Raw genomic sequence first — 18,797 nt, forward strand, 5'->3', positions numbered from 1 at the left:
TGGACAGCCGGGGGCCTGTGGGGGTGCAGCATCTCAGGAGATGTGGCCGGGGAAGGAGCTGGGGAGGTGGTTCTGCAGGCCGCTGGGGGGCCACCAGCTCTCTGTCTCTGGCGGGAAGCCAGGCCCGCTCCCGCAACACTGTCCTTCCTCCCCCAAGCAGGGCAGGTGACGGGCTGAGATTGCCCCCGATATTCTGGAGGGTTCGAGGAGGGCTTTGTGGGGGTGTGGTGAGCACTTGGGATGAACTATTTGGTCGTCCACACCCCATGCTCTTAATTTCTTAGTCTCTCCTCTCTACCTGTAAGATGGGACGTCCACCTATCCAAACGTGGTTATAAGGGTAGACGGGAAAGGAAAAAGAAGCAATCAGGGTCAAACCTTGACAGCTGGCTGCCATCAGCAGGACTGCTGCTGCGTGCCACCAGGGGGGCCTGGAGCAGCCACAGCGCTGGTCCGGGGAGTGAAGTCGGGGCTGAGTGCTGGGGCGGGGTGTTGGAGGAGCCCGCTTTGAGAGCCTGCTCCCGAAGGGCAGGGTCCCATTCTGAATCGGGAGCCCCGACGTTATCTGTTGGACCCCACGCGTGCCGAGGGGGCCACAGCACATGTGGTGGGGAGCGTCTGGTCTTCCCCTTGGACATGTCCCTGCCCTGGAGGTGACAAGGCTTGAGATCCCTCCTGGACGAAGCCGCCCTGGTGGTGAGCGGCTGAGCCTGGCCCTGGACAGAAGGTGGTCCCCAGGGAGGTCACCGCACTGTGTCTTGACGCCCACAGGCTGCTGGGCAGGGGATGGGCTGGCCCACCCTGGGCAGCCCGAGGTGCAAAGTAGGATGCAAGAAGAAAGGAAGTGAGGAAGACAGGTTCTGGCTCTACCGAAAGGATGCGCTCTCCTTCAGACGAGCCCGTCTGGGACTGGAGTGAGCGGCCCCGACCCAGAGTGGGTTCCCTGTTGCTGTGGAGGCACCACATGGGGTCCAGGCGGCACTCCACAGAGGTGGTGAGCCAGGGTCCCTGCAGGATGGCTCATCTCCACACACCCTGTGGCGAGCTCCTTTTGAAATCCCACTTGTCGGGGTGCCGACCCCAAGGGGATCGGGGGAGAGGGTGGTGGTTTACAAACCTTCTGTGGCCTGTGGGGCCCGTGCAAGCATCACTGGTGATCAGCGAGTCTCCTGTGTCCTGAGCCCCGGCCACTGCAGCCATACCAGCAAGCATTCTTTCTTTTCCTTAAAGATGCTCTTGAGAGCGGGAGAAAGGCAGGTGGATTGGTTTGGACCCCTCGCTTGAGTCACACGGGATGATTCCCGATGGTTCTTGGCACCCCCCTGGCCCAGAGCGAGGGGAGTGGAGTGGACGGCCTCTGAGACCCTCTCCCTGCGGGCAGAACAGGCCCACCCAGTCCGGCGTCAGGGCCTCCTGCTCCTTCCCTTTAGAGGAAGGGCTCGGTAAGAAGGTTTGAGAAGCCCCGCACTCCGGACTGACGCCGTGAGGTGGTGCCCAGAAGACCGGAGCTGTGCCTCCCGTCCCGCCTGGGGGGTTCCCGGGAGCGGGTGAGTGGCAAGCGGAGGCCTGGAGAGTCTGACCGCCCTCACGTCACCCCCAGCCAGGGACGGCGCTGGGACCAGCAGTCCCATCCCTCCTGATCAGGACCTGCTGTTTGCCCTGATGACGAGGCGAGAACGAGCAGATGCTTGCTGAGGGGCTGCGAGTCCTCAGACTTGGACCTCTCTGGGCCCCAGAAGTGGTGTCTCTGGAACATTCTGAGCAGGCCTGGCCAGGAAGCCAGCCCCCGGCTCAGCGACGGCTAAAGACGACACAGCCCAGCGCTGGCAGAGGGGAAGCCGTGATTGCAACCTGGCTCGTCCCTCACGGAAAAAAGAAAAAATCCCCGTGTGGGCTGCCTCCCAGGCTGTTTTCATTCCATGCAATGCTGGGGCTTGGAGAGGCAGGAGCTGCTGGCTCTCAGACACGCGCCCCTGGGCAGGGAGCGCGAGTCGGCAGGGGCTCTTGGTTTACAGGGCAGGGCAACCCCTGAGGGGAGATCATCCGGCAAGGCTGGGTCCCTGCCCCTCGGCACGCATGCGCTGGTAATAACGACAACCCCAGCCCCTGACCCCACCTGTGTTCACACTTGCCCGAGTCACCCTGGCTCCTTGGCAGGGAGGGAACCACGCACTGTGGAGTGAGTCTGGCCCCTGTGTCAGCCTGGTGCCTGGCATGGGGGTGCGGGGCAGGAAGACCAGAGAAGCAGAAGGTGGAGGTGGCAGTCAAGGAATGAATAATTTTAGTTGAGGGCTGGCCCTTTACATACGGTCCCCCCACAGGATTTATAGAGTGAAGTGAAGTGAAGTGAAAGTCTCTCAGTCGTGTCTGACTCTTTGCGACCCCATGGACTTTGTCCATGGAATTCTCCAGGCCAGAATACTGGAGTGGGTAGCCTTTCCCTTCTCCAGCAGGTCTTCCCAACTCGGGAATTGAACAGGGGTCTCCCGCATTGCAGGCGGATTCTTTACCAACTGAGCTATCAGGGAAGCCCGAGATTTATAGAGTAGCAGGTATTTAATCACAAAAATGATAAAATAAAGTTTGAGAGGGAGCTTGATAAGGACTAGGGCATGCCATGGGAGGGCAGGGAGGACCTGAAAGTCGAATGTAATCTCTGAGGAGTCTGGAAGGGGCTGGAATGGTTAGATTACGCATCCATGCATCCACCATCCATCCATACTTCCCCACCTATCCACCAACCTACCCATCCATCCATCCACTCATCTATGCGTCCATCCACCCATCCATCCGTCCACCACCAACCTACCATCCACTCATCAATCCATCCATCTACCCACACATAATAGTCATTGAATGAATGAAAATGAGTGACACCTGGCTGTGTTTGCCTCTGAGCCTCTGTGAGGGCCATTCCGAGTTTACTAAAAGCGCAAATGACTGAGACTTCTTGGGCTTCCCTGGTGGCTCAGATGGTAAAGAATCTGCCTGCAATACAAAAGACCTGTGTTTGATCCTTGGATCAGGAAGATCCCCTGGAGAAGGGACTGGTTACCCACTCCCAAGTATTCTTGCCTGGAAAGTCCCATGGGCAGAGGAGCCTGGCGGGCTACAGTCCATGGGGTTGCAGAGTGGGACACGCCTGAAGCAACCAACACATCACCTCCTCGTTTCAGTTCAGGGTTTGTGACGCAGCACTGGGTGCCCAGCCTGGGCAGGGTAGGCTGTGCAGAGAGGAGCTCAGGCCCTCGGGCCCAGGCGGGGAGGGAGCTCAGATGCACAAACGCGGCCTCGCTGGGGCCCACAGTCTGCTCAGCTTACCTGTCGTTGTCCTGGACTGAAACCAGGAAGCGCAAGAGGTCGGGTGGCTCGCCCGCGGCCCCGGGGCCCGCCTGCCGGCCTGCAGAGCTCACGGTGGGCTCAGGCGCCCTTCCCTTTCCTGCACTCAGGGGTCCTGTCGACCTACGCCATGTGTGTGCTCCAGAGCTCACGGTGGGCTCAGGCGCCCTTCCCTTTCCTGCACTCAGGGGTCCTGTCGACCTACGCCATGTGTGTGCTCCAGAGCTCACGGTGGGCTCAGGCGCCCTTCCCTTTCCTGCACTCAGGGGTCCTGTCGACCTACGCCATGTGTGTGCTCCAGAGCTCATGGTGGGCTCAGGCGCCCTTCCCTTTCCTGCACTCAGGGGTCCTGTCGACCTACGCCATGTGTGTGCGCTACGACGGCATCGAGGTGGACGACAGCTACTGCGATGCCCTGACCCGGCCCGAGCCCGTCCAGGACTTCTGCGCAGGCAGGGAGTGCCAGCCCAGGTGCCGCCACCAGGCCCCGGGCGGCTGCGTGCGGGGGCGAGGCAGCTGCGGCTCTGTCGTGCCGCGTCCAGGGGGCTGCTCCGTCCTGGGGTCTCTGCTCTGTCCTGGGGCCTCTATCCTGGGGTCTCTATTCCGTCCTTGGGTCTCTGCTCCGTCCTGGGGTCTCTGCTCTGTCCTGGGGCCTCTATCCTGGGGTCTCTGCTCCGTCCTGGGGTCTCTGCTCCGTCCTGGGGTCTCTGCTCCATCCCGGGGTCTCTGCTCCATCCTGGGGTCTCTATTCCATCCTGGGGGTCTCCGGTCCATCCTGTCTCTTGTCCATCCTGGGGTCTCTGCTCCATCCCGGGGTCTCTGCTCCATCCTGGGGTCTCTATTCCATCCTGGGGGTCTCCGGTCCATCCTGTCTCTTGTCCATCCTGGGGTCTCTGCTCCGTCCTGGGGTCTCTGCTCCATCCCGGAGTGTCTGCTCCGTCCTGGGGTCTCTGCTCCGTCCTGGGGTCTCTGGTCCATCCAGGCCTCTGCTCCCTATGTGTCTGCTCCTTTCCGAGAAGCTGGGTGTGCAGTCATGGGGGTCCCCTCTTCCCTTCAGTGGGGCTGGGCACCCCAGGACACTGAGGCAGGACCCCAAGTTGGAGTTAGCAGGAGCGGAAGGCGCTCTGGCTGGAGGGAACCGCGTGGAGTCGCAGCTGGGAGTGGGTGGGGGTCACCGAAGGCTGTGCCCTCCCGAGGCAGGTGGGAGACCAGCAGCTGGAGCGAGTGCTCACGCACCTGCGGTGAGGGCTACCAGTTCCGCATCGTGCGCTGCTGGAAGATGCTCTCGCCCGGCTTCGACAGCTCTGTCTACAGCGACCTGTGTGAGGCTGCCGAGGCCGTGCGGCCCGAGGAGCGCAAGACCTGCCGGGGCCCGGCCTGCGGGCCACAGTGGGAGATGTCCCAGTGGTCTGAGGTGCGCAGGCCAGGGCGGGTGGGGGCCGAGCGGGCCGGGTGGGGGCCGAGCGGGCCGGGTGGAAGCCAGGCTGTGTGGGGGCCGTGGGCCGTGGGCTGGGTGGGACCCGGGCAGGGGTCTGCATGCAGCTAGGGCCGCCGCGAGCCCGCCCTTCCACCGTCTCCCCTCAGTGCACGGCCAAGTGTGGGGAGCGAAGCGTGGTGACCCGGGACATCCGCTGCTCGGAGGACGAGAAGCTGTGTGACCCCAACACCAGGCCTGTGGGGGAGAAGGACTGCACGGGGCCCCCCTGTGACCGCCAGTGGACCGTCTCCGACTGGGGGCCGGTGAGGGCCGGGTGCTCAGGGGGCTGACCCGTGTGACTACGGGGGATCAGAACCTTGAACCAACACAAGCGGTCCCATTGCGATGCCCCCGTTATAAGCTCCCTGCCTGCCTCTCTCTCTTCTCCCACCTGGGTGAGATGCTCAGATGCCCACTGGGCTCCCCTCTGGGTGCTGGGTGCGCAGGGGACTCTTCTGGGGTTTTAGGTGTGTTTTTCATCGAGCCTGCCATCTTTCCGTAATTAGAACAGAGCATGGTATTTAAAACAGTTACCGTGGCAACCCCCCCTCCCCCCACTGCTCTTCTCTCTGGGGAAGGAGGCCCGGGGGCCCTGGGAGGGGGCTCTGCCTCTGACCCCGGGTGCTCCCCCTGCAGTGCAGTGGCAGCTGTGGGCAGGGCCGCATGATCAGACACGTGTACTGCAAGACCAGCGATGGACGGGTCGTGCCCGAGTCTCAGTGCCAGATGGAGACCAAGCCCCTGGCCATCCACCCCTGCGGGGACAAGAACTGCCCCGCCCACTGGCTGGCCCAGGACTGGGAGCGGGTGAGTGCCCCCCGCCCGGCGAGCAGGGCCCCTCTGTCTGGGAGAGCGTTTAACTGGTTGAGAGCCAGGTGGCCAGAATGACAGATTGGCTAAATGAGGAATTAATTGGACATTATGATGCCACAATCCGCTAAACACTAACTTGAAATAGAAAAAAAAAACAAAAAAGGTAAGAAAACCGCTTAAAACTTCCCAGATCTAAATAGTCAATGTTTGGAGAGGCATGCACGGCCGATCCGTTTCCCACGACCCCGTGTTCCCGAGGTGGAAGCCCAGGGTTGGGGGTCCTTGGGCCATACCCACCCTTGGGCCGTGGGCCCTGTGCATCCGCTTGTTCTCGTGACCTCTGGGGACCCGTCAAGGTCACCAGCTTGCCGTTTTCAGACGCATGGTTCCCAACCACACGGCTTTCAACCGCTTGGTTCAGGCAGATTGCTATCCGCTAATTCATCACCAGGCAAATGGTCACTGACCATTTTATTTCACAACAGATGGTTTTTCTGTTAAATTGTTTCTGATCAAATCTGTCTGGGGCCATGTGGTTATCGACCAGCAGGTTCCCAGCCAGTGTGTCATTGATCTTAGCTGTTACCCACTTGCCGTTGCCTGAGCCGTTTTCACGGGCATGGCTGTGGGCCCCGTGTTCTGGTCTTCCCGACCTCTGGCCCCTGACCCCTAACCTGTCTGCCCTTGCACCCCAGTGCAACACCACGTGTGGCAGAGGCGTGAAGAAGAGGCTGGTCCTGTGCATGGAGCTGGCCAACGGGAAGCCGCAGACGCGCAGCGGCCCCGAGTGTGGCCTGGCCACGAAGCCCCCTGAGGAGAGCACGTGCTTCGAGAGGCCCTGCTTCAAGTGGTACACCAGCCCCTGGTCGGAGGTGAGCCCTCCACTGGCCCTCCTAAGGCCGGGCCTGACCTCTGGTCCTGCCGAAAGACCTCCTCGCCCACCCCGAGTGCCCCTCACGTGCCCCAGCTCAGCCTCCATCAGGGCTTTCCCTCCCTGGAGAGATTGTCAGCGCTTCCACGTGGGCGAGCACGAGGGCTGCCTTCTCCAAGTCCTCCCGGATCTCACCTCTGGGATCTCTGCTGCACTCATCCGGGGCCCTTTTATTGGCCCAGGTCACTTCGGCCTTGCCTTTGGAAGCCTTTCAGTCACGCGCTTGAAAGCCTGTGTGCCTGACACTCACCATGGGGCAGACAGATCCCGAGTGGGAACTGGGAGGGTGGGGAGCCAGAGTCAAGGCAGGGACACAGAATCAGAGAGGCAGAGGGGACGAGAGGACGGTGCACGCCGGGCAGAGGGAAGCCAGGAGGAGTGGCAGTCGCCGGCCTGACTCTGGCCTGTGGGCTCCTTCCTCTGCCTCTGGCTGGAGGGTGGCGTGGAGCGCGGCCTCTCCACTCTCTACAGCCCAGGGGTGCATCTCGGGGCCGTTTTTACTGGTTCCCACGCACCCCCCCTCTCTCCTGGGCTGCATCACCGGACCCCACCCTGAGGCCCCCCTCCACCCGGGGATGCACAGCTTCCGGGGGTTGGGGGGCCAGACGGGGAGGCCCAGACGGGTCTTCGCCCAGGAGCCTGGGGCACGGGGGCAGGGCACCCATCACCCTGATGAGTGGGTGGGCTAGGGGTGACCAGACGGTGGGCAGGAGGATCTCTGCGTCCTTGTCCCTGGCTGGGGTGGGGTTTTTTCCCCCTGTGGCCGCCTCTGCTTGGGTCGGGGGCTTAGTAAGAGTGCATCTTCTGAGCCATCCACCCAGGGTGGAGGAGTGGGTGCCAGGAAAGGCCAGATGTGCGTTCTCTCTGGGGGGTGGGGGATGGCTGCGGGTGCCTTGGGGCATCTCCCCCAAAGGCTGATTGTTGTCTGGCTCCGTCCCCCAGGCTGGGCTGGTTCCCTCAAGCTGGGTGCGGGCATCGAGCTGGAAGCCCTCCCGGTGCCTCTGTGAATAGAACTGGTGGGTGGTGGAGCGGGGTGGTCAGGACTGGAACCCCACCCCCCAACCTCTGCAGACCGAGGGCTCAGGTCCCAGCTGAGCCTGGGTGATATGGGGTCACCCACAGCAGGGGGAGCCAGAGGGAACCACCGCCTTTAGGATCTCAGTGGGAGGACAGCGGGGTAACTGGGGTCAGCAGATGGCCCTGGCGTTCTGGGCAGCTTGGCAGGGTTTTCCGAGGGGAACATCTGGACGGGAAGCCGGGGGTGGGGGTGCTGGCTCTGGAAGATGTAGTCGATTGGCCCCCAGCTCTTAACTGGAGCGGGAAGCCAGTCTCTCCCTGGACTGTGGCCCCCTGTGTCCTGAGCCTCCCGCAGCACAGGACACTGGAGAGCTGGAACCAAAGGACCTGTCTCGGGGGAGAGATGAGGGGTCCACGCCCTCACAGGGAAGCTGAGTAGTATGCAGCAGGGGGGCGGGGGCAGCAGCATCTGGTTGCCCCAGCCCCTGAGCATCTGTGTGTCCCGCGTCCATGGAGACTCAGCAACCTGGCAAGAGGAGGAGAGTCCCACTGCTCCTCTGGCTGGGCCCCCGCCCCACCAGGGGCTGTGGTCACACCGTTTCTCCCCGCTCAGTGCACCAAGACGTGTGGGGTGGGCGTGCGGATGCGCGACGTGAAGTGCTACCAGGGCACCGACATCGTCCGGGGCTGTGACCCGCTGGTGAAGCCTGTTGGCAGACAAGCCTGCGACCTGCAGCCTTGCCCAACGGAGCCCCCAGGTGAGGAGGCAGACTCTGAAGCCGTGCCGGGGCCTGAGGGATGCGCAGGCAGTCACCCGGGAGTGTCTCTTGGCTCCAGAGACCAAGGCAGGGCGGGGAGCGAAGTCTCTCTCCGGGAGTGGCCAAGTCCAGCTGGGAGTTGTGGGTGGGAAGGGCGGCAGGTGAGATCTGACTGGAGCCTGTGGCCCCCAGGAGCCAGGCCGAGACCCTCCCTTTTGCAAAGAGCATCTGGCTTCAGAAGATGCGGTGGTGGGGCAAAGGATCAGGGCCTGGACAAACTCATCCAGAGCACCTTCAAGCTGGCCACACAGGGGCAGGGTGGCAAGGGCCTGAAGCAGGCTCTCTGGCTCAGGCACCTGGAAGATGCAGGCATGTCCTAGGCTCTGGGGGGCACTAGGGCCCAGCGATGAGCTCTATTTTGGACCCACTGAGTGGAGGGGACTGGTGGGCCTCCCGGGGATGTTCAGACCTCTGGGGTGAGGTCAGGGCCTCCTCCAAATCCTGGTCCCTGGGTATCCACCTTCCCTGTGAGCGCTTCACATTACCGGTGGGGTCCTGATGTCCCTGGCGAGGGGTACGAGGGAGAGCTCCAGGAGAAGAGGTGGATGGGGCGGGGCAGGGGTCCTGCCGTGTCGTCCCCCCAACCACCCCACCGCCCGCTGATGCGCTGTGGTCCCTTCTGCAGATGACAGCTGCCAGGACCAGCCGGGCACCAACTGTGCCCTGGCCATCAAGGTGAACCTCTGCGGCCACTGGTACTACAGCAAGGCCTGCTGCCGCTCCTGCCGGCCGCCCCACTCCTAGGCCCGGCGGCCGCCCCTCAGAGACCGAGCACCCTGTCCCTGGGGCACAGCAGCCCCTCCATGGACACCCTTCCTGCAGGGCGCCCAGCTGTGAAGACGTGACACTGAGCCCCTGATCTCCCTGGACAGGAGAGCCCCCCACCCCCGGCGTGCCCGTCGGCCCCCCTCACCCCGGGACAGAGATGCGAGGATGGCTCCCCGCCCCCCAGAGGCCCGGGAGCGCCCCGTCTCCCTGCGGGGCTGCAGGCCCAGGAGACCGGCAGGGGCTGCAGGAGGAGCCTCAGGCCCTGACCCTCCCGGTGATTCCTGCGGGGCACTTGTAATCTTACAACTTAGCATCGCTCGCCTGCCCATCCGAAGCTCCTGGCACGGAAGGACCCACCGCACTTTACGCCAGGGAGGGGCGTCTTTCTCACGGCCCCGGGGCCGTGCTGTTGTCCGCCAGCAATCTCTGTATGTTAATAAAGTGATCGTATTTATGGCGGCATCGTGGGCTGTCCGGGGCTCTGAGAGGAGGGCCGGGGCGTCTTCTGGGCTCACCGCTCCAGGAAGGTCTGATGCAGCCTCGGGTCCGGGACCAGGTCTGGGACCAGGGCTGGGTCTGGTTCTGAGGCTGGGACCGGGTCTGGGACTGGGGTTGGGGCTGGGTCTGGGTCCAGGACCAGGTCTGGGTCCAGGGCCGGGTCTGGTTCTGAGGCTGGGACCAGGTCCGGGACAGGTTGGGGCTGGGTCTGGGTCCAGGACCAGGTCTGGATCCAGGGCCGGGTCTGGTTCTGAGGCTGGGACCGGGTCCGGGACAGGTTGGGGCTGGGTCTGGGTCCAGGACCAGGTCTGGGTCCAGGGCCAGGTCTGGTTCTGAGGCTGGGACTGGGTCCGGGACTGGGGTTGGGGCTGGGTCTGGGTCCGGGGCCGGGTCTGGTTCTGAGGCTGGGTCTGGGGCTGGGACCGGGTCCAGGTCTGGGACTGGGTCCTGGGCCAGGTCTGGGTCGGGCTGGGGCTGAGGGCGGCTAGGGCTGGACTACAGTGTCTCCCTGAGGAATGACATTTGGGGAAAGCAGACAGAAAAAAGGTGACAAATGAGTGAGCGCCTGCAGGGAGGGGGCTCAGGGGGCTTTGGACTCGGGTGCTGGAGTCAGAACTGAGCCAGTCTTGTGCCTCCCAACTGCTGCAGGGCCTGGGGGTCTGCAGGGCCCAAGGGACCGCCCCACCCTGGGGGGAAAGTTCCCACCTTGGGGTGCGCTGGGAAGAACACAAGGGGCGAGGCAGGCAGGATGGTGGGCACAGTGCGGGCCCACGTAGGGGGCTCAGGAAACAGTCCTCATTACTGCTGCCGGGCCTCTTAGACGAGCCACTTCATCTGGACTGGCGGGTGCTGGGACACCGGCGGGCTTCCCAGAGGAGGTGATGTTTCGGCCGGTCCAGCCTCAGGAGTGACTGTACAGCCTCCAGGGAGAGGGGTGGGTGTGTACGATGCTGAAAGCACCTTGGTTTGGCTGCAGAGGCGGAGGGAGGGTCTGGCTGTCCACCAGCTGAGGGACAGTGAGCCGGCCCTGGGCGCATATGCCACGGGGAGGGTCTCCGTCGGGGGCAGGGACTGGGGAGGTGAGTGGCTGTCAGGCTGTTTCGCTGGGATGCAGAGCCTTCTGTCCCCAGAACGGGATCACAGCAGGTGGGCTGCGGTGCTTAGGACAGCGTCAGAGTTGGGTCCGTGGCCATGAAGGTGGAGGCCTGTGGGGTGGGCTCCCTCAAGGTCAGCAGCTCGGTTCCAGCGGAGGTGGGATCACGGCAATCCAGGGGCGCAGGGCTCCCTGACACACCCCACCATCACGCCCAGTCACTCCCCGCCTTGCTCCTCCTCCCCACTGCCCCCTCCTCCTCTCCTGATAACTCCCCATCCCCCAGCACTTGTTGTGTGCATCCCGTGGGTCGGGTTCTGTGCCCAAAGCGTCCCCAGCACCTCCTCTGGCCCTCCTAAGAGCTCCGTGACGCAGTGTTATTGCCGCCCATCGTGTGGACGGTGAGACCGAGGCCCACAGAGGCCACAGCGACTCACCCCCCAACCCACTCTCCAGGAACTCAGGGTTTTTAGGCCAGTGGTTTCCAATCTTGGAAGATCGATACAGCCACCCCAGGAAAGTCAAAATCCAATGCGGCTGCGACCAGGACCAGCCCCTCTGGGCAGAGCCTTGACCCCTGGGGCTGGACGGGAAGGGAGGGCCCACTCTGTCTGGGTTGGGCTGGATGTGGCCCCTCCCAGGAAGCTCAGGAGAGGGGTCTGGGTCGGCCTGGAGTCCCAGGCGGATCAAAGACAGCACGTGAGGTGTCGGAGAGGAGTTTTATTGGCTCTCAATTCTGTCGGGGAGCGGGCAGCTCCCCCAGTCTCCACGGCAGAGCTGAGGGAGAGCTTGGATGGGTGTGTGTGTGTTGATGATGTCAGATGGATCTAGGAATCTATACAGAGGCCAGAGACCAGAAAAGGAAACAGGAGACCACGCAGAACAGCCACGGGAAGTGCCACCTCCGGACCCTTCCCCCACCCCTCCCTCCCCACCCCCACCCCTCCCTCCCCACCCCCATCCCCAACCAATACATCAGAAATGAACTCGTGGGGTTTGACAAAGGGACGGGAAGCTTGGGCATGAATCCGTTAGCGAGTCCAAACTGAGGCAGGAAGCAAAGGGAAGAAGAGGGGAAAAAAAATCGAGAATGCCCAAAATAGTAAGTCTTCCTAACTCTGCTCACGTCCAGAGTCACAGCTCTGCAGCGCTTTCAAGAGAGAGTGAGCTGTGGTGCCCACACCAGGGGGAAGCCGCTGGCCCCAGAGCTTGTCTTCCGGGAAGCCCGCTTGGCTGGGGAGCTTGGTCCATCTTCTTGGGCAGACGGGGGCTGCCCTACGGGGGTGCTGGGGGGCGCTCCATGGCGGGGCCCAGAGGCAGAGAGAGAGGGCGCGAGAGCGGGCCCAGGAGAGGACAGGGGCTCTGGGGGCCAGGCTGCAGAGAAAGGAGACAGGGCCTCTGAGTCGGGGGCTGTGTCCCCCACGGTAGGTGCCCCTGCGCTTGGGGCAGCTCTCTCACTGGGTGGAGGGAGGAGCCGCTAGGCCTGAGGGGGCCTGATGGGGGCTGAACTCAGCTGTCCTCGCCTGGGGGGCCGGGGTGCTGGGGGCTGACGCAGGGAAGGGCAGCCTGAGGCCTTGCTCCCAGGTCTTCCTGAGACCCACCAGGTGGGAGGGCGTGGGCCTGTCCCCCTGTGGACCTGAGGGCATGTCTCAGGTCCCACGGGGCATCAGTGGGTCTTTCCGCCTCTAGTGCGAGGCTCTGTCTGCCCGACCATATCAGGGCTGAGTAGTGGGCTGCGTGTTTTACTTCTGAATCGGGAGGATTGGCACAGGGCCTCCTCCCCACTCCATTTTCACCAAAAAGCCAGTTGGGGCTGCACCTTCCGAGAAACCCCCTTTTCTCTGGGCATCAGCGGGGAGGTGGGCTCAAGCAGGGTCTCAGCTTCCCTGGAAGCCGGGCTGTCTGGGGGTGGGGGAGACAGGAGACTTGGCCCCCAAGGCTTGAGCTGCAGGACCCCAAGCCTAGTGGCCACCACCTCATCCTTGGACATGTAGGTAGACCGAGACCCAGGGACGGAGGGGCGTGGCCAGGCCGAGCGGCAGAGGCGGCCGCGACAGAGGCCCCGGCCCCCCGCCCCGGCCCCCGGCCCCTTGCTGACGGCAGCCCTGGCATCCGCAGCCCAGTGTCCGCACCCCGGAGCCCCACCTCACTCTGCAGCTGGGGCACCTGGGGGCCCCACCCGCGCCCGCATCACGCCTGCCTCCCTGCAGACCCAGGCCCCGGCGGCTACTGCCTGGGGCAGCCCCACCAGCCTTCACTGGGTCTGAGCCCTGCACGGAGCCCCGAAGTGTCTGTGATGACAGGCACGCGAGGATCGCTGGGTTCGGGGCCCGGGGCCAGGCGGGGACCCCCCACCATGGTCTCAGGCTCTGCTGGGGGCCGGGGGTGCGCTCAGACGTCGGTGCTGACGCTGCGGCTGCGGGAGAAGGCCTCTCGCATGGCTGAGAGGCGGTTAGGGTTGAGCGCCTGCAGCCCCCCGAAGCCCCCAGGCGGCGGCCCCACGTCCTCCTGGCTGATGCTCCTATAGGCCACGCGCTCCCCCCCGTTGCTGACGCCCTCGTCCTCCGGCTCCTGCAGGAAGAAGGCGGGCGGCTCGGAGCGGGAGCAGCTGCGGCAGAGGGCGCGGGCCTGCGGGGACCTCTGGCTGAAGGCGGCGGCCGGGCAGAGCGCCGGCCCGTTGCTCAGCACCAGGTTCCGGTTGGAGTGCAGCGGCGGCAGGCGCGAGTGCACCGCGAAGTCCGGCTCCTCCTCGTCCTCCTCCGACTCGTCTTTCTTGCAGCAGTAGTACTGTGGGCAGAGGGCCGCCGTGACCCCCGGCCCCCACGCGGGCCCGGGAGGGCCTAGTACAGTAGGCAGAGGGCCGCCGTGACCCCCGGCCCCCACGCGGGCCCGGGAGGGCCTAGTACAGTAGGCAGAGGGCCGCCGTGGCCCCCGGCCCCCACGCGGGCCCAGGAGGGCGCTGGGATGCCCCCACGTCATACACCTATGTCCCCATCTCGACCACGGAGGGGAGCTCGAGCCCAGGTGCCCCGGACTCCTGGCATCCCTAAAGGAGGGGTTCTCTCATTTCACCCCTTCCCTGGTGGCTCAGCTGCTAAAGAATCCACCTGCGATGCAGGAGACCTGGGTTGGGATGATCCTCTGGAGAAGGGAAAGACTACCCACTCTAGTATTCTGGCCTCGAGAATTCCAGGGACTGTACAGTCCAAGGGGTCGCAAAGAGTCGGACACGACTGAGCGACTTTCACTCACTTTCACTCATTTTGCCCCACAGCAACCACGGGGCAGGGGCAGGGACCAAGTCCCATCTGCAGGTGGGGACGCTGAGGCCCAGGGGGCCGGGGTTCAGGCAGCCTGCCGGTGGCAGAGCTGGCCCCAGTGTAGCCCAAGGGGGCCGGGCTGCACACGCGGCTTGCCCTGCGCACGTGGCTTCTCCTCTCATGAAGACACAGGGCCCAGCACAGCTGTTGAGGGTGGGCACGGCAGGGAGGCGCGGCCCGAGGGCTCACCACTGTGCCCCTCCTGGCAGCTGTGTGATGTCGGCTAAGGCCCTCACCCTGTCCAAACCTCTGCAGCTTCGCCTCGCAGGGAGTCTGGGAAGCTACCACTGAGCCCTCACACGTGGAGGCTGGGCAGGGCTGGCTGCCTTGCACCTTCTTGGAGGCCTGGCCCTGGGGGGGCCCTGCCCTCTGCAGGGCCCCGCTCTGGGCTCCGCTCCCCACCGCACCCCCACGCCCCCGAGTACCTGGAGCCGGCAGTAGCACAGAACCGCGATGATGCAGAGCAGAATCACAGTCGCCAAGATGCCGCCGGTGATGACCACTGTCCCGGCTGTCATTCGCCCCCTTCTCCATCAGCGGCCTGCAACACACCCCGCCACCTTCACCGCCGGCTCATCGCAGGAGCCTCTCCTAGGTTAGGACACCAAGCAAGTGCTCCAAACGGGAAAACAAACACCCCTGGGCCGGCAGGAGGCAGGGGCTCGGGGCGGGAGGGACCCCTGCCCCTGCCAGCACTTCCCGCGTCTGCAGGAGGGGAAGCTAGCAGCACACACCCCCGCTCTACGTGAGCGCTCAGCCTGGCACACCTGCAGCTCGGGCGAATGGTTCGTGCACATGTGTGTGCGTGCGTGCTCAGTCGCTTCAGTCCTGTCCAACTCTTTGTGACCCCACGGGCTCTAGCCTGCCAGGCTCCTCTGTCCATGGGATTCTCCAGGCAAGAATACTGGAGTGGGTTGCCATGCCCTCCTACAGCGCATCTTCCCAATCCAGGGATCGAACTGGCGTCTCTGACATCTCGTCCTGGGAGGCAGGTTCCTCACCACTGGCACCACCTGGGAAGCCTAGACGACCAGCTCATGTGTTTAAAAATTGACCCCAGTGCAGTCAGGCTGAATGTACGCTTTTGTAACCTGCTTTATCACCTAACCAGCTCACCCTCATTTTTCTTTATCATTAAATTTTCTTCTGCAACATAATTTTGAACCATATTCCATTTTATAACATAAATGATCCCTTTCCTTTAAAATATCCAAATTATACATCACATAAAATTTACCATCTTAACCATTTTTAAATGTCCGGGTCAGTAGTGTTAAGCGTATTCAAACGGTCTGCAACCGATTTTCAAAAGTTTTTCATCTTTCAAAACTGAAAAACAACTCCCTTTTTATATTTAGGCTGTTGACATTAAAAAATTCTTAAGGGACTTCCCCGGTGGCCCAGTGGTTAAGACTCCACCCTGCCAGTGCAGGGGCGAGGGTTTGATCACGGGTCGGGGAATTAAGGGCTTCCCTCGTGGCTCAGTAGATAAAGAATTTGCCAGAGATTCTGGCTTCAATTCCTGGGTTGGGAAGAAGCTCTGGAGAAGGACATGGCAACCCACACCAGTATCCTTGCCTGGAGAATCCCCAAGGACAGAGAAGCCTGGCGGGCTACAGTCCATGGGGTGGTAAAGAGTCGGACACGACTGAAGCAACTTAACCTGTGGGTCGTGTAAATATTCCCACTGTGGCCCATTCCAGGTCACCGAGGTTTGACAAGGGGCTTTGCTGAGTACACCCTGTCTCAAACTCCCAATCCCTTTCATTCCCCTCACCCCAGGGAATAGCATGGAAGGAGCAACTGAGTTCCTTAAAGGAAATCCCAGAGCACATCAGTTTATTTATAAACACTTCAGCGCAGACTCTGACAGGTGAGGACCTTCAAAAAGCCTCCGCTCATCTCCAAGATGCTTTCCCACAGTCGCTTGTTCAAATCCAGATCCAGTTGTGTTTGGCTCTTTTGACTGTTGTTCCCCTTCATACCCGCTCCCTGCAGGTTGTTTACAGAAGAAACTGGGTCATTCATCTCACAGAATTCTCCATGTACGAGAACGGGCTTGCAGTTCCTCCAGCATTTCCCGTGTTCCTCTGTCATGGTTCTGCCCTCTAAATTGGCTTCCCACCACTCCACCTTCAGGGCCCCAGGACCGCTGTTCCTCTCATCGCAATGTTGGGATGAGCCCAGGCGTTCAGCTGCCCAGGCCTCCCCGCCGGCTCCTCCTTATTCTTTCAGCAGCGGCTGGGAATCCCTGAGGGATCTGTTGTCTCGTTAGGAGTTGCAGACAGAGACTGTTCGGAGGCTATCACCTGTCCTGCGTGTATCAGCTCCGACTCTTCTCTAAAGAATCTTCCCTATTACGTAGCCGGTAATATCAACAGACTGTCTGCAGAGGAAAAGCATAGATGCTCAGCTTGTAAATTTTTCAGTTTTCAGAGCAAGTTGGCACCCTGTGAGGGCCATGGCTGTTTCGCCATCTTATTCTCACTGGTTTATATGTATTTGATGCGTTTCAATGCCCTGCAGTCATTCTTCTTTTTGCCGTTTAGGTGATCTCACTGGGACCACGGGCTTGGCCTCCACGTGGGCTCCAGTGTCATTGTGATGGTGGTGGTTTAGTCGCTGAGTCGTGTTCGACTCTTTTGCGACCCCATGGACCGTAGCCCGCCAGGCTCCTCTATCCATGGAATTCACCAGGCAAGAATACTAGAGTGGGTTGCCGTTTCCTTCTCCATGGGTTCTTCCCCGCTCAGGAATCAAACCTGGGTCTCCTGCGTTGTAGGCAGATTCTTTACCGACTGAGCCACCAGGGAAGCCCCAAAGTTAGTTTCGTGGGACCCTGCTAACCCTTCATGGCACATTGCTTTCAGGCATAAGATGTCCCAGTTCTTGCTGCAGTCCTGGGACGCTTGGCTCTCTTGCTGGGGGAAGTGGTTCTAGAAAACACAGTCTGGGCCCTAGAGGTGTTAGTTGCTTCTGGCTTTGCAATGGTTCTGGGCTTTTTCAGTGGCCAGATCTAGGAAAGACTTTTTTTTTTAAGGGAGAGAAAAAATGAACATGAGTTTATACTGATATTTCCACTTAAAATTAGACATGAAGGGGGTTTTTCCATGTTAAAATATGATGTCTATGTGACTTTTACAGTGCAAATTTTATTTCCTCATAACATATACTTCATTACTTACTTGCTTTTTCGCATTTAAAAGTATCCTTACCAATGTTTTTACTAACAAGGGCTTACTGAACGGAATCTGGTATTTGTTATTCTTTTTGTTTTTGTCCCCTTAGGGATGTGAAGTGAAAAGACTGTTTCAAAGTCACTTGAAATAATTCTTAGTATGCTCTTTTTCCCCCCCCACCACCTCAATATTTAGGGTCATTTATTTCAGTTAGTTTTTACTGTCTTAAAACACACACACACACACACACACACACACACACACACACACTGATTTAGTGTGGAACCTAAAAGTAGCTTAGCTTTTTTTTTTTTTTTTTAAAGGTGGCTTTAGTATTTTAAAGTCTTTACTGAATTTGTTACAATATTGCTCCTAGTTTTTTTGGTTTTCCGGCTGTGAGGCATGTGGAGTCTTAGCTCTCCGACCAGGGATGGAACTGCAACCCCCTGCTTGGAAAGTGAAAGTGTCAGTCACTCAGTCGTGTCCGACACTTTGCAGCCCCCATGGACTGTAGCCTGCCAGGCTCCTCTGTCCATGAGATTCTCCAGGCAAGAGCACTGGAGTGGGTTGCCATTCCCTTCTCCAGGGGATCTTCCCGACCCAGAGGTCAGACCCGGGTCTCCTGCACTGCAGGAGGCTTCATCAGCGTCTGAGCCACTGGGGAGCCCTGCCTGCCTTGGAAGGGGACATCCTCATTAACCACTGGGCCTCCGGGGAGTCGCCGGTTTGCTTTTTTCACTGTAGAAAACATTTGGTTCCAAAGTCAAAAGCATAAAACCAGGTGCATTCAGAGAGGTCCTGCTTCCTCCCTGCTCTGTCCTGACTGACGGTTTCACTGAGTTCTGGGTTTGCCCTCCTGTGGCTTCTTTCCAAAAAGGTAAGCAAATATAGATTTCCGTCCCCCTCCTAAACGAAAGTGACACTCTGTCTGCACCCTCCGCACCTTCGCTGGTTACGGAGACGTCTCTCCCCAGATGCCCCAGGTTCTTCTAGATGAGAGACTGTCTGCGGGGATCCCCGGCATGGGCCCCGCCACGTGGAGGGGCCCCGCTCGCTCAGCCAGGCCCCGCGGGCCAGGAGCTGCATTACTTCCCAGGTTCCTAGGAACGCGCAGTGAAGTTTCGTGGTGTGCACGTTTCTAAAGTTGCTGATAAGCCTTGCCAAAGACTTGCTGGAATTTGGGCTGATTTTTCTTCTTCCAGGAATGTGTGAGAAGAACTGACAGACGGGGCTTTCGTAGGGAGACTCAGTGGGTCTGGCAGTCGGAGGGTCAGGGGTGAGGGGACCTGAGCCCCGCGTGGCGAGGCTGAAGGCTCGGGGGTTCCCCGTAGGCTCATCTGCAGGGTCAGGTAGCCTGGCAGGGAGCAGCTGGGCAGGGGCGCCGTGGACCCCAGTCCACAGACGGAGGAGGATGTGGACGTGTCCGTGGGGTCGGGCCCAGCCAGCGCTGTGTGTCAGAGACCACGGGGGGAGGGGCCCCCAGACCCCGAGCAGACAGACAGAGGGACAGAAAGGTAGATCCAGACAGGCCCGGAGCAGCAAGA

The 18,797-nt window shown here is 61.2% G+C and overlaps 2 protein-coding genes across 3 annotated transcripts in view; one reads left to right on the forward strand and one right to left on the reverse strand.

Moving 5' to 3' along the window:
- ADAMTSL2 (ADAMTS like 2) overlaps window positions 1-9,600 on the forward strand; it is a 35,034-nt gene extending 25,434 nt beyond the window's left edge. For both annotated transcript variants that reach the window (XM_055541588.1, XM_055541590.1), the window contains 7 exons: window positions 3,684-3,810; window positions 4,540-4,753; window positions 4,924-5,079; window positions 5,453-5,623; window positions 6,325-6,501; window positions 8,191-8,335; window positions 9,021-9,600. In XM_055541588.1, coding sequence (XP_055397563.1) covers window positions 3,684-3,810; window positions 4,540-4,753; window positions 4,924-5,079; window positions 5,453-5,623; window positions 6,325-6,501; window positions 8,191-8,335; window positions 9,021-9,139 — 1,109 coding nt within the window. In that variant the 3' untranslated portion in view covers window positions 9,140-9,600. The remainder of the gene's footprint in view (window positions 1-3,683; window positions 3,811-4,539; window positions 4,754-4,923; window positions 5,080-5,452; window positions 5,624-6,324; window positions 6,502-8,190; window positions 8,336-9,020) is intronic.
- Window positions 9,601-13,145: 3,545 nt separating this feature from the next.
- On the reverse strand, window positions 13,146-14,592 carry FAM163B (family with sequence similarity 163 member B). The gene is made up of 2 exons (XM_055539234.1): window positions 14,500-14,592; window positions 13,146-13,541 (listed from the first exon to the last, which is right to left on the reverse strand). The coding sequence occupies exons 1-2, from the start codon at window positions 14,590-14,592 to the stop codon at window positions 13,146-13,148; spliced, it is 489 nt and encodes a 162-aa protein (XP_055395209.1).
- Window positions 14,593-18,797: the final 4,205 nt, after the last annotated feature.

The sequence above is a fragment of the Bubalus kerabau genome, chromosome 11 (assembly GCF_029407905.1).
Source record: "Bubalus kerabau isolate K-KA32 ecotype Philippines breed swamp buffalo chromosome 11, PCC_UOA_SB_1v2, whole genome shotgun sequence".
NCBI classification, from domain to species: domain Eukaryota; kingdom Metazoa; phylum Chordata; class Mammalia; order Artiodactyla; family Bovidae; genus Bubalus; species Bubalus kerabau.